This window comes from Trachemys scripta, chromosome 5, assembly GCF_013100865.1.
Source record: "Trachemys scripta elegans isolate TJP31775 chromosome 5, CAS_Tse_1.0, whole genome shotgun sequence".
NCBI classification, from domain to species: Eukaryota; Metazoa; Chordata; order Testudines; family Emydidae; genus Trachemys; species Trachemys scripta.
The window spans coordinates 22,497,168-22,512,003 of NC_048302.1; the positions used below are offsets into that span (position 1 = coordinate 22,497,168).

Here is a 14,836-nt window from a genome sequence, read left to right on the forward strand (position 1 = left end):
TTTATTTGAAAACAAACCATAGGTGTGAGTATCGTTAAATAGCTCTGTCCCTATATGTTGTGACACACAAATTGCAGACAAGACTTGAGACGTTTCTACAGACAGGACTTGAGACATTTCTACCAGGTTTCAGTGCTTATTATCAATACATTCCCAGATTCAGCTGTTTCTTATACTCCACACTTTGAATTCCATTGTGTCATGGGTCATCACCACCAGTCTTGTTAGCTGCTAATAAACTTGATGTGCAAACACTTTTTAAAAAATAGGGTTACCATATGTCCGGATTTTCCCAGACATGTCCGGCTTTTTGGGCCTCAAATCCCCGTCTGGGAGGAAATCCCAAAAAGCTGGGCATGTCTGGGAAAATAGGGAGGGAGGGACTGGCAGTGCTCGGCCGGGGCCGGCGGTGCGGGGCCAGGCTGGGCCCGGCGGCGTGGAGCCAGGGGCCGGCGGTGCGGAGCTGGAGGTGCTCGGCCGGGAGCTGGGGCCGGGCCAGGGGTGCTCGGCCGGGGGTGGTGGTGCTCGGGCCGGGGGTGTTCGTCTGGGGCCGGCAGTGCGGGGCCGGGGGCCAGGCTGGGCCGCCCCCCCCCCCCCCGCCCCAGCTTGCCTGCTGCTTCAGGCTTCCCACGAATCAAATGTTCGCGGGAAGCAGGGGAGGGGGAGGGGCAGGGCGGCGAAGCGTCCAGGGGAAGGGGCGGAGTTGGGGCGGGGCCGTGGAGTGTCCTCTTTTTGGACACTTAAAATATGGTAACCCTATAAAAAATGTGGGTTGAATGGATTTAGGTGAGTTACATTCTACTTGCCTATAATAAATAAACCAAAGATGATGTGATGTATGGTGCGTTAAGCTACTGCTAGATGAAGAGAGTTCTCCTTTCAACCGCAAGCTATCCTATCTTGGTTTACATTTCTACCCTTATCTATTACTTACCCTGTTACCATTAGGTTTTATCTGGACACTTTATCTTGTGGATTCTTCATCTATTCAGTCTTAAGTCAAGGCGGGTTATCTTTCCAAAAGATAATGCTGTCGGTTCAAACAGAAGTTATGGGCTTGATGCAGAAATTATTGGGTGAGGGAGGTTCTTCTCTCTGTGTTATATAGGAGGTTAGACTCGGTGGTCAGAGTGGTCCCTTCTGGCCTTAAAATCAGAGTCTAAGTTGATGATTGATATTTTGCAGCTAACATAAGTGGTCCCTTCTGAGTTTGACCCACTGGTTACTGTAGCAATATAGCTTGGATACTGCAGTGTATTATCCACCCTATCTCTTAGCTACAGATAAGTTGTGGCTTTGGACTCCTCCTCCTTACTTTCTTTTTCCTTTCCCTCCCCTTGTTCTCTGTCCTACCCGTTTATAATGTACGACTTCATAGAGATTTTGCTGTGGACTAAAGTAAAACAAAAAAACCCACCAGCCCTGCAGACTGTTCTATTTCAAAACCCAAAAGCTTAATTCTTAACTAACATGCAACCTCCTGTTGTAAATGTGACCGACTGCTCTCTTTTCCTCTGCTCCCTTAAGCAAAGTAAATCAGCAGTGAGGCTAAAGGAAGACATGAAAAAGATAGCTGCACTGCCACTGAACAAGCAGAGGGACGATCGCTGTCAGAAGGTGTTCGGTGTGAGTCTCCAGGACCTCCAGCAGCAGGGACTTACCAAGAATGGTCTCCCAGCAGTGGTGTGGAATACAGTAGAATATCTGACCCAGCACGGTAAAGTTAACACCGTCTCTTTCATTTAATAGTGTTATTAATGTAAGCCTCTTCAAAGGAATTTTTCTGTTTGTTTATTTATTTTCATTTATTTGGCATGAAAACTGAATCAAGCTGTGGATCAAACTGTGCTGAAAATAATACTGCATTTGGCTTTCCTCTTTTTGTTTGGTTGTCTTTATGTGGAAGTACATTTATAGGGACATTCGCAAATGTAATCTGCTGTGTTATAAAGTGGCTATAAAGAATCTGTTCATTTTATAATTTAAAATGTTTTTATAACTAGACTTGCATTATTGCTTGATTAAAATTAACCAGATATGCTCATAATTTCTGACTCTAGGTCCTACACATAAACATAGTAGTGAATGTGTATGATAGTGAATAGAATGCCGTGTGTAATTGTAAGCCCCAGAATGGACTTTTTGTTTTTATCAGCTAGCCCTAGTTTCATGTAAGCCTCTCAACTTCCAACCTCTCCTTACATACATTTAAGTTGTAGAATAGAATGAACTTCTTTCTCAGCGGATAAAATACACCTCTTTTCAGAGGGCCAATGCAAGGCCGTTGGTACAAATGCGAAGCACTTCTGTGGCTCTTAAATGATGGTTAAGCCTTGTGCTGGCCTGCTACATGGGAGTGAATTTCACTCTGTGAGAATTTACATCTTCTGGGCTCACCCTAGAGAGTGGAACAATGTCCTTTTTAAGGATTCTCCTTCATGCCTGCTTTTTAAAAGCCCTGTAACACTGGTTAAATTGCAGTGTTTAGGTTTCCAGCCCACACTTTGGGAAAATAACCAAGCTTTTAAAAACAAACTCATAATAAGCTAACAGGGATTAATATAGGAGGTGAATTCGCAGTACAATAGCTGTTCGTGACAAATAACTCAACAAGTAACTTTCCAAGTGGGTTAAGCTAAACAGGGACAAAGCACTTTTATTCTGGAATAAGAGTGTCCACATATAGAGTTATTCAGGAACAGCTGTTGCTGGATAATTCCATGGTCAGACAAGCTGTAAGATATTTCAGATGTGATAGAGGAGGGCAAAATCAAGGGCCTGAGTCTCTTCTCAGTTAAACTTCTATAACTCCATTTCAGTCAATAGAGGTACACTGATATAAAAGTGGTGTGAGATCTCAGTCACCCGCCAAGACCTTCTCATAGCAAGTGGTGTGGGTGATTGCTGTTTGGGGGCATGGTTTGGATCTCACTTTTGTTTAATTGATTTGGTTAGTGGGAAGGAGGGTTGATCATTTTTAGATTCATTTTCATTTTGTGTCATATCAATGAGGAGGCCAATTTGGTAATGCCTTGATGTAGTACGTGTAGAATGTACAATCCTTTGGAATTGGAGGCACAATACCAGTCCACTGGGGGTTATATTGTACATTGGAGAATGATTAGGATTCTCAGCATACATTAGAGTGACCAGACGTCTCGATTTTAGGGGACTTGTCCCGCATCCCGACCTTACATCGGTTGGGACGCCCTTTGTCCCGATACCGGGGACCGTCTGGACCACAGCCGTGGCGCCGCCACTCACCGCTTCCTGGTGCAGCTCCCGGCTCCCGCCCGCTGGCAGGAGCACTGCGTGCTGCAGGGGTGGGGCTTGCAGGTGCTGGGAGCAGGCAGAGCGGGCAGAGTGCTGCACCTGTATTACCCCGTGACTAAAGTGTGCTCGGGGTGGGGATGAAGATTGACTGGTGCTCCCTTTGGAGTCTTCCAGTGTTGCTCCTTAACTGGCATAAGAGATCGTTGTGCACTGTGATAGCATACAGCAATGGCAGTTGGCTGGAACACTCGGTTGTTTTTGTAAGAAGGTTCCTAGAGCAGATGTTCCTCTGGATTTTTCCCCTCTCCACTGAAAACATTTCTGTGCAACTACAGTTTGCTCTCCCAAATTCTGAGCAAGAATGTGGACTTTCTTTAGAAGGCTTCTTGGCATTGAACCCCAGTGATGGGTGGTTGTGAATGAGCAAGCCTCCAACAGTGCCATGACCACTCAAATGAGTGTACACGAGTTGCTGCTGCGTTTTGCACAGTTTCTTCAGGTCCTTCTGTTTTCCCACGGGACCCTTCTGGCCATCATCTTATCTTCTTTCACTTGGGTTTCCTCAGGGACTCTTCTTCTGGTTTTGTTTTTGTTTTGTTTGGATTCTCCTTTATCCAAACTTAACAGCTTCACATCTTCTGGTTAGGGAGAGAAACAAACTCCTCTGAAGTTTACAGGCTGAGAATGGCTCCCCTTTCTGTACCTCTGAGTGTGGCGCCGTGACAGATTTCCTTTTCTTTATTGTCCCAACACCTTGCTGTTTGAGTTTAATTTTACATTGACATATTTTCCTTTTCTACTATCACTCTCATGAGCAGGGCCGGCTCTGGCTTTTTTGCCGCCCCAGGCAAAAAAGCCTCCCGCCGCCTCCTGGCCCCTGGCGGGGAGCACGGCAGGGGAGGGCGCCGAGCCCAGCCGCAGCCCAGCTCTCCCCGGCTGGCAGGAGCGCCGGGGGGAGGGCAGCGAGCCCGCTGCGGCTTCGCTCTCCCTGGCGGCCGGAGTGCCGGGAGGAGGGCGGAGAGCCCGGCCGGGGCCCCGCTCTCCCCGACCGGCCGGAGCGCCGGGGGAAGGGCGGCGAGCCCACTGCGGCTCCGCTCTCCCCGACCGGCCAGAGCGCCGGGGGGGAGGGCGGCGAGCCCGCCGCGGCTCTGCTCTCCCTGGCGGCCGGAGCGCTGCGGGGAGGGCGGCGAGTCCAGTCGCAGCTCCGCTTTCGGGCCTGAGCGCCGCCCCCCTCCAGGTGCCGCCCCAAGCACATTCTTGGTAGGCTGGTGCCTGGAGCCGGCCCTGCGCATGAGGACGGTAGGGGAGCAGAAATGGAGGAACCAGATCAGTCACTTTCTGCAGGATTTAAAAAAAACAACAACCCATGAACCCTTTTTTAGCCTGTATGGCTGGAAACAACCTTCCAAATGTGAATCAATGCAGTGCCCGATTTTGTCACCCCTCTTCATTCTGAGCAGTGTGTTACTCTGTGAGGAATTGTAGTGAAATCAGGTAGGGGATTGGCTGAGATCCATCTGGTGAATGTACCCTTTTCTTTAGATACATGACTCCTTCCTCTTGGTTGCTCAGTGCATCTCTGATCTTTAGATTGTAAGCTTTCCAAGGCAGGGCCTGTGTAGATATTGCTGACCTGTGCAACAGCAAGCATGTAATAACAGCTAATGTGAGATCATTCATCAGCAAGCCTAGTACCATCCCCTAGGTCAAAAGACCTAGGGGATGGTACTAGGAAGACAAATCCTAGGACTCCAAATGATAGAGCCTCCTGGCTTCTGTGAGTGAAGGGGGTTGTGTAGCAGGGGTCAGGATGGAGGAAAGGAATCTTTGCTATTCTACCCCTCAACATTCTGGCTACATTCATTAAGAGAAAAGGGGAGGTGTCTGCTACTGTGCCCTTCTTCCAACCTCTAGTTTTGAGCCCAGGGATGTCCTCTGTTTTTCGACAAGCAACAGCAGAATAAAATCAACCTGCTTTTTTATTGATCTAGGCTGCATGATGAGAAATACTCTTCTTTCCCAGTAGATTCACGAGGCTGTGGATTAGGGTTCCCAATTTTCTAATTCCAGAAAACAGAACACCCTTGCCCCGCCCTTTCCGGGGGCCCCACCCCTTCCTGGGGTCCCACCCCTTCCTGAGGCCACGCCTCCGCTCACTCCATCCCCGCTCCCTCCGTCGCTTGCTCTCACTCACCCTCTCTCAAGTGCTCATTTTCACTGCAAGGCCCAAACAGGCATAGTTATTGTTTTGACAGATGTATTATGCTAAGTTCAGGTTTTATTTGTCATAGGACGCTAGTGCTGGCAGCAAAATAGTCAAAAAGCGTAATTTAAACAAATACGAAATTTCGCAAGGGTTTTCATGATTCTTTCCTTCACCTCTTCCCATTTTTTGTAACCAGCTCCATGTTTCTTGTTCACTAAAGTTATTGTAATTTTATGTGTGGAATTAGGACCACACATTATCACAGCTGCAATGGGTCCATTAAAGGCCCACTCCTGAAGCCCAAATACAAATCCATAGAGGACAACCACAGAAATGCACACCTGTCCAGATACCTATATAAATAAACCTGTTGAAACTGACTCCCACACCTACATGCAGATACACACGTGTATTCATGTGTACACATCTAACATGCACTAACACATATACTTCCACATTATTTAATATTACAATTGTTGTTTAGTGCCTAGAGACCCCAACTAAGATCAAGGCTCCAGCGTGGTAGTGCTGGACATATACATAAAAAGAGAGAATCTGCAACAAAGAATTTATAATGTAGCTAGACAAAGGTGGGGAGAAATGTGTGGCATTGGCTCTTCTGCAACTACTAGTCAACAACATTCACTTTTTAAGAAATAATACATTTCTTAGAGTTTCCTTCTCTTATAAAATATGTATGTATTCATTTCATAACAAGTTTTTAAGTCATCAGTTTTTTTGTGCGCTGGCCTGCAAAAGGAATAAAAGTCGAAGAGTTAGCTTGCAAATTTTATTCACACAGGTATACGCACATGCGGCAATACATGCACCTCGAACAGTCAGCGGCCTGCTGGGATCCCTTTTTGACCGGATGTTCAGGTCCTAAACCAAACACCTGGTCACCCTACTGTGGGCTGCCTTCTACTGCCACGGTCTAGGGTGAAGAGACTCTGGGTTTGTTTTCACTGCAATTAAAAACCCGCAGCTGGCCTGTGTCAGCTGACTTGGGCTCGTGGGGCTCAGGCGAAGAGGCTCTTCACTTGCAATGTAGGTGTTCGGGCTTGGGCTGGAGCCTTGGCTCTAAGACTCCGTGAGGTGGGAGGGTCCCAAAGTTTGGGCTGCAGCCCAATCCCAAACATCTGCATTGCAGTTAAACAGCCCCTTAGCCTAAGCTCTGTGAGCCCTGTCAGCTGTCACGGGCCAGTCCCAGGCATCTCATTGCAGTATAGAAACATGCTCTGTGTATTACAGATGGTTGGAGTAAGATTGCCACCACCATGCTTCAGTGTTGTTTTATTCATGTAGCACAATGACTTGTGAGGATGATGTATAGGGAGAAGGTGCTTGGGAGCCAATCAACTAATGGTCAAGGGGAAAAGATCATGGTAATATCCTACTGGTGTATTGATAAAACGGACTCGTGGCGGCACACTACGCTTCCTTAAAGAAACCTGAAACCCAAATGCCCCATCTATCTGCCAACATAAACTGATTGAATTAAATCCTTGTCTCTGGTGGAAACTTAAGTGAGCACTGGGTTCTAAACTGAGAAGGTGATGGTCTGATAAATCCCCATCCCTTCTCCAATGTGAAAACAAGATCTAAAAGATGTCCACTTGTCTGAGAAGAGCCTGGGATAAACTCATGGTTTTCAAGGCTGCCATGAGCTCCTGAGCTAACCTGGAAGAGCAATTTTCTGCATAGACGTTGACATTAACTAGGAAGAATAACTAACACGGCCCTCCATGTGAGCTCAGTTCATTTAGATGGGAAATAAGAAGTACACAGTGCACCACCACTAATGCCAATTCAGTTCCATCCTGGAACTCTCACTAGAGTGAAGACCCACGTGAATGGTCACTGCTGACATCTGAAGTTAGATGTGGACAATCCACTGCAGAACCCCTGTTCAAGTTCATGTTGACCTGAATACCTATCCAAGCTAGCTGAGCTGGCTGTAGGTCAGCTGTATCATCTAGACAGAATTGGCATTTTATGGGGAAAGTTACCTCTGCAAGTGTTAAAAATCGCCCATTTTTCCCCAAAATCATCTAGCCTAGCCTTTTTCCAGAATGAATTTCTTATTGGAAGATAAAGAACATCTTATCTGTGTGGGGAATTTGTTATTTTGCCCAACTTCTTGCACAGAAATGCCATTCGTTGCTATTCTGCAGTGCTTCCCATTGTGCAGCAGATGTCAGACTAGCAACATTGCTTTCTGTGCACCAGGTGTATTCTGCAAGTTGGGCCTTGTGTTTTAACAATGTCTCTTTCTGACTTTAAAATGTTCCATGCTATGTTTGTAACCCTTTTAGTATTAAGCTTCAGCATGAAAGACTAATTCTGCAGAACTGGTTTGAAAGACTGCAACGTTTTGGTTACTGGGGTGCTTTTAAAAAAAATATACTGACTCCTCAGTTTTGTGTTTGAATCTAGGAATGTCCTTGGAATGTAGTGAACTTTTTAATATGATGTAGTTCTCCTGGCGTCCTCTATGGAAGATGTAGATTTCTTTTACTTACCTGAACAGGTCCACTGAAGCAAATAGGGGACTTTTCACATGAATGTCGTTACTCACATAAGTGGTAGCAGGATCAGGACCTGACTGGACACCAATTGAAGTATATGGAAATAGGTTCCAGCCATTTGGGCCCAAATCCAGAACGGTGCTGAATATTGACAAGTTATACTGAAGTCGTTAGGCATTGTGGGTGCTTGGTAGATATTTGTAGGACTCTGGATCTGGTCTTAAACATTCATTATTACTTTATCCAGAGAATCCACTGGCTAATAGCTTTGAGTCTTGGTTACTTACAGAATGGTACTGTTCTCAACAGGGTGTGCTAATTGAACACCAAGTGCATGTTGTTTGTTTTACTCATGTTTAATATGTAATTACAGGGCTGACACAGGAAGGTCTCTTCAGGGTGAATGGTAACATGAAAATGGTGGATCAGTTGCGTCTGAAATATGACCGAGGAGAGGAAGTGGAGCTGGCTAAAGATGCTGATGTGTGTTCAGTAGCCAGTTTGCTGAAATTATTTCTGAGGGAACTGCCAGATGGGGTGATCACTTCTGCATTGCATTCCAGATTTATACAGCTTTACCGTGGTGAGTACAAGTAAAATCCTTTGATAACCTGACATGTAGTTGCTTTCTTGGGAACCAGAATTTACAGACTCCACCTGCCTGTATAGCATTTCTTATTGTTTTGCTCTTTCCATTTTGGATTTCCCTTGGCATCAACCACCATCTCGTCCCAATGCATGTGCTCATGGTCACATGCACACACACACCCCTCCCTAACAATTTGAGTGGAAAACATTGTGGTTGTGTAAGACATAGCTATTACATCTTTAGATAGAAAATGGTTTCTTCCATAAATGGCAAAACCTGCGCGGTTTGATGTGACTCCGATAATTCAGTTAAAGGCTCCTGATCTTAACTTAGCTTTCTAAAATGGACAATTGTTTATTAACTGTTCTTGTCGACGTGAGCCCTATACAGTATGTAAGATGTGGCCTTTTCCGGACAAAGCTTTCCTGTCATTCTCTGAGGACAGAGACTTGTTTTTTTAAAAGATTTACTAGTGGACTCTGGAAAAGGAAAATTTATAGCTGAACGTGACCTGCTTATCAAACTGAACACCTACAGGGGCCCAAACATTGTTATTCTTCCTCACCTTCTTTATTGCCAGGCTCAAACTCAACCTGGGAGGTGACTGGCAAGCGATGTTCTTCCCCGTGACTCATGCATCATCACCAGTAATAAAGATTCTGCAGTTGGAACTTTAATTAACAGTTCAGTTGAATAATGCATTGATCTTATCTCTTCATTGTATGAGCCAGAATAGACTTCAGTGGCCCTACTGTCCTTCCAGAGGATACGAGTGGGTCCCATTGATTTGGGGGAGCTATTTTATCCAGTTGCAGGAGGTCTGGGTCCCTTCTTGCTTTCCCACAAGCTGCAGAAGCAGCAAAGCTAATGGATAAAAGTACTAGAAATGTATCTTACCAGTAAAGTGAGTGGTTGTGAGTGCACACACTAAGGACTAGAGTTTTAAAGCATAGCCCCGAGTAAAGGACCGTGCAAAGGTTACACTCACCCCGGTCTCAGTCCCCACCCCAGGTTGGCTGGAGTAATGAGTGGGGATGGGATTCAGTGCCTCCAGTCCTCCTTGGAGGCTGATGAGAAGAGAGAGCAAGGCCACGGTCCCACTTTCTCTGTGCTCCCCTTGGGGTGATGTGTTCTCTTGGAGATGCAGTGCAGAAGCAGGCCAGGAGTGCAGGGATTGCTTTTGTAACTGGCCATTCTGTAGGCGGTGCAAATGCAGGGGAAAGCTCTTTGCTCCCTTCTCCATACTGTGTACACACACAAGGACACACTGTCCAATAGTTGAAAAGAAGATGTCATTGTTTAGAAGGGTCCTTTCCTGGTTACAGCCACACTTACTGATTATGATTATTATTATTTTAAGATTTCATCAGCTGTGACTTATCTACCTATGGTGTCTCTTGTATTTCATTGCTGTTATGAAATGGAAAATTGTTTAGTACCTCGTCTTCCAAAAGGTCATACCAGTGCATTATGTTGGGAATTACGAACACGTGATATGAACAACACAGGTAGCCAGCCATTTGGAGAGCTCCATCCATACTTTGGAATCCACAGGTAATTTCCCCTAGGAATGGAGAATTCCTCTGGATATATATATCTCATTTCCATGGGAAACACCTCTCTAATTAACAGAGAGATCTGGCCACAGAATGCCACTGTTGCATTTAAAACACATTGGTGCAGTTATTTGTGTAACATACAAACTTTTTCTCTGCACAAGGCAGCTTAATTAGGAAGGTATGAAAGCACCTTGATGATTAAGGTTTTCACCCTATTCCACAGTAAATCCTAATTTTAGTTCTATTATAACTTTGGCAGGAAAGCTAGGGTCTGATCTGAAAAATGCCAGATGGATGCTGAAAACTAAGAAGAATTTTTCTGTTAATATTGAAGTGTAAGTGAACTTTTTCTGTGGTTTATACAGGTCATTAACAAATTACCCTGATCTGAAATGTTGACTTTGGCAGGGGTTTTACCTTTGCTCACTTGGTAGGTATCTGTGTTTTTGAAGCTGAAGGATCAGAGTTCTAATTTCTGCTGTGCAGGTTCGTGTGAGTTATCCAGGTACTTATGTATGGGTGTACCAGCAGATTCATTGCAAAATGGTACCCTCTTTTGTGTATGTGTGGTTTTCTCTTGCAAACCATGACGACAGTGGGTCAAGCTATTTTTGGGTTACAAATTGTTAAAAATAACATTGAGTCTGGAGCCACTCATCTGCGACTCCACAATGAAGATTGCTACTATGGTTTCATTACAAATCTGTATTCACTCCCATTAAAACTAAGATCAGGGAATGTACTTTTGTGAATGCTTCAGGGTACACTAGAATTTGTTTGGAAAGTTTTAAGGGAATTGGTGTCAAAACATCTGTAAGTTATCTGAGCCTAAAAGTAACTTTTTAAAATATTATTTAAAATGCCTAATTGTGGAGAGAGGGGAATCCCTCTAGCCATAAATATAACTTAATTTAAAAAACTACGAACTTTACATGTCTTTATATGCTGTTAACATGTAGGGCATAGTTTAATTAAAAGCAGAAGTCTTATTAAAAAATAATCAACCTTAATTGTGTAGTACAGCAACAAGTACTTTATAAAGTCAACATGGCTTGATGTGCTTTCTAAAGTCTATGCCAGTGATACTCAGATCTCAGTGGTACAGGAGCCAAATTAGCAATCAGTATTACCCAAAAGAGCCACAGTAGGATGAATTCATTGTTATATTTAAACAGTATGACAGGGGAAATATTTAGTTTATATTATTCTCACAGCAAAATGCCTGACCAAGTATTATTATTTTATCAACTACAATTGATTTAATAACATAGTAAAAGCATCCTTATTGGTTAATAACTTAGATTGGTTAATAATTAAATCACACAGTGTTATAATATGTGCTGAGAAAAAGAGCCACGGGAGACACATTAGAGAGCCACTTGCAGCTTGCAAGCCTCAGTCTGAGTATCACTGGTCTATGCAAGGCAAGGTGAAACAGGAGCCGAGCAGAAAGCTCCTAAATGCCAAAGGGTATGCAAGATATGAGAGAGAGAGAGAGAGAGAGAGAGAGATCTGCAGAGCTAGAAGAGGCAAGAGGAGGTGGAGAACCAGTGGAGCGCCTGAGTCCTGCAGCACTGGTTATCTAGTCTGTGGAGGAGACTGAGGTTTCTCAGGGGTTGGTCCAAAACTGTGCAGTGATTCCCCCCAGGAACTTAAGAACCTGTCCTCACCACCTTCTGCTTCAAATGCAGGGCGCATTTCTTCAATCTGCCTTCTCTAACATAAACACAGAGCAGTGTGCACATTTAAAAAACAAAACCCTACCAAAACAAAACACACTGCATATACAGCTCTCCCCCTGGGGAGAGGACGAGAGAGAGAGAACAAACCACATATGACAGAGGTTAGTCTCATCATCTCATGCACTACTTGATGGTGCTCAGATACTCTGGTGATGAGGGTGCTATAACAACCTATACAGAACAGCAAATAGAATCTTTGGAAAGCTGAGAATCTTGTAGAGCTTTAGAGTTCTGCACGAGAGAGTCTGCTGGTGGAAAACCAGGAACACTGCCAGTTAATGAACTTCCACTTTGCGAGGCAGGTTGGATGGGTATGAAAGAGAGAGAGAGCTGCTAACCCCATAGTTTAGTTTAAAAAATTGTTTAAGTGAAATTGACAACCAAGTGTGTTAGCATTAAGGTTGTTACTATTTATTTCCACTGAAAAGAGGATTTAAATGTATGGAAGTGAATACAAATACACTCTCAGTTCATACAGGTAAAATATTACAACATACTTTAAAGGCATCCTTTGCTCCGCTCAAGCACAAGTCTACCAGGAAAGGGTTTGCAGCAGTACAAGTCGCTGCCACGCCTTTGTCAAGGTGCTTGTAGCAGGCCACCATTGCCCCAAAAATGGGTGGCATTGGCCAGAGAAGATGCATGGTTAGGTGATGCACTGTTTCACTTCTAGCACATTCCTCTGCAGCCTCTGCCAACTGGCTCCTGTGGTGCACCTGGCAGAAATTAATGCTCCCTGCCATGGTGGAGGACATGCCCCTCCCTCCCTCTGCCTATACAGAGTGTCTCACTGGTACAGGGAAGTGTGATTGGTACTTGCCTGCCCAAGCTGCGTGAATCAAACCTATAGACTAACAGGAAGCATCACTGCTTGGAGATTTTGTTGTTGTGATGGAAGTCCCCTTGGAAGTGCTCTGCAGCCCCCAGACCAGGGTCCCCTGTATAAGATTGTTTATTCATTCATGTCTTATCTTTTGTTTCTTGATCTCTGCCTTGTAAAGACCCTGGTACATTCTAGGAACCAGTCAAGCACAAGCTCTGTACATACAGCCCTTATCCCCTTCCACAAGTCACTTCCTTTCGGCAGGCCAAGTTGTTACTGTAACTTTCCTTCCAGAACACAGGAAGCTTTTTCTTGTATAATCCTTTTGTGGCGTTCCTCCCTTGAGTAGGTATGTATTGAAAAGTGGGCCCCACTGTGTATTGTTTGTTTTTTGGCACTCCGTGTATTTATGTTGAAGAGCAACCTAATCATAATGCTTGCTAAAGATTGTTCATGTGCGGTCGCGGCTCCATCTGAGAGTGTTATTTTCTTCACAAGTTGCATCTAGAGTGAGATCATGTATTCCCCAGTCTCATCAGTAGCCTTGTTTGGCAAGGTGAGGCAAGTAGTATCATTGGAAGGGCTTTCTAGGATGAGAGAAGGAAAGATCTGTTCTGCAACAGTTCATTCCGGTGCAGCCCTTTATATCATGCTTCATAGCCAAGCACTGTCCCAATTAACTCCTTAAAGACAGAGCTAAAATATGGGTTCTCAACTTCTGTAGGCCAAGTTTCAGCCTCAGAAATGGGTCCAAGAATGGAAATGGGAACTGACCTCTTCATCAAAGTATTTCAAATCCAGCATTGTAATAAAGCTGGCCTGACTTCTGTGTCGTGCATTGTTATTGGCTGTCGCTGTTCATTTTTTCAACGTTGCTTGGCTTGTATTTTCATTTTGATTAATATCATGGTTAGCTAGGAACTAGAAGAACAACTTGTTTGTTTTCTAAATACACAAGATACTTATCAACCAATAATAACACTTGAAGCTGCATTTCATGCGTAGATAACATTTAGTGCAGCAGTAATACCAGTAAGGAGGCAAAGCTGTAGAGAGGGAGAATAAATGCTGCTTTATGAAGTGGATTATGAGACCCATCTCTATATCATTATGTTCCTGGTTTGGGTGGTTTACCCCTGAGCTACCTGTTTACATTATTATAGAAGGTGATTTTTTGGTATTTCTTTTATTGACTTAAACAAGGTGTGATCTGTTGCCCTAAGGCAGGACCACATCTTAAACATGTCACTGTGTCTGACAAATGAGCTGATATAGGTATATTTTTAGGATGGTATATGAGTGAATAAAAGAGGGTTTCAAAGTTTCCCAACTCCCCATTAGCCACAGTGGCAATTGTAAAAGCATAACTCATTCTTAGTTATGCTCAGTCATCGTGTTTTGAAATGGGAGGAAAATGATTAAGGGGCAGAAGGGATTGAATTAAATGATTAGCTAATGCTTACTGCTCGTTCAGAGAATCCCAATATGTATAGAAATATGATGACCCATTACAAAGCTGTCCCCCCTTGTTCAATTATGTAAATGGGTAGTGACATGCCATGAGCGTAAAAATGACCACACAACTGTATCCAGTTCAAACTCCTCTCTCTCCTGTCACGGCCTGTAGTCTGCTTACTTCTCTCTCTTTAATGCCCCAGTCACAGTTCTGTGCATTTCTCGATGCTGTACATTATGCCTGAAAGTAGCTCCAACTTCTCTCTTCTCCTTTCTTCAAGTCCTCCATCAAAGCTCACTTCTTCTAGCTGGGCTTCTCTTATTCATCTCTGCTCTCTTGTTGCCTGAAAAAAAAAATTTTTTTTTAAATAGTATGCGTGCTCACACACAAACTAGGCAAACCTTGCTGTCACTATACTCACCTATGAGCAGCTTTCACTTTCCTCTTGTTCCCTTTTACCCTTCCTCCTCCTTTCCACCATTTAGGGCCAGATTTTCAAAAGAGCTCAGCACGCTGGATCCTATACTGTTTTTGAAAATCTGGCCTTTATGGGTATGTCTACACTACGGGATTAATCTGAATTTACAGAATTCGAATTTTGGAAACAGATTGTATAAAGTCAAAAGTATGCGGCCACACTAAGCACATTAATTCAGCGGT

At 44.2% G+C, this 14,836-nt stretch overlaps 1 protein-coding gene across 5 annotated transcripts in view; it reads left to right on the forward strand.

Annotated features, from left to right (window-relative positions):
• The window catches only part of FAM13A (family with sequence similarity 13 member A), a 207,092-nt gene that overhangs the window by 11,368 nt on the left and 180,888 nt on the right, over positions 1–14,836 (forward strand). For all 5 annotated transcript variants that reach the window (XM_034772859.1, XM_034772855.1, XM_034772858.1 and 2 more), the window contains exons 2-3: positions 1,528–1,717; positions 8,381–8,590. In XM_034772859.1, coding sequence (XP_034628750.1) covers positions 1,561–1,717; positions 8,381–8,590 — 367 coding nt within the window. In that variant the 5' untranslated portion in view covers positions 1,528–1,560. The remainder of the gene's footprint in view (positions 1–1,527; positions 1,718–8,380; positions 8,591–14,836) is intronic.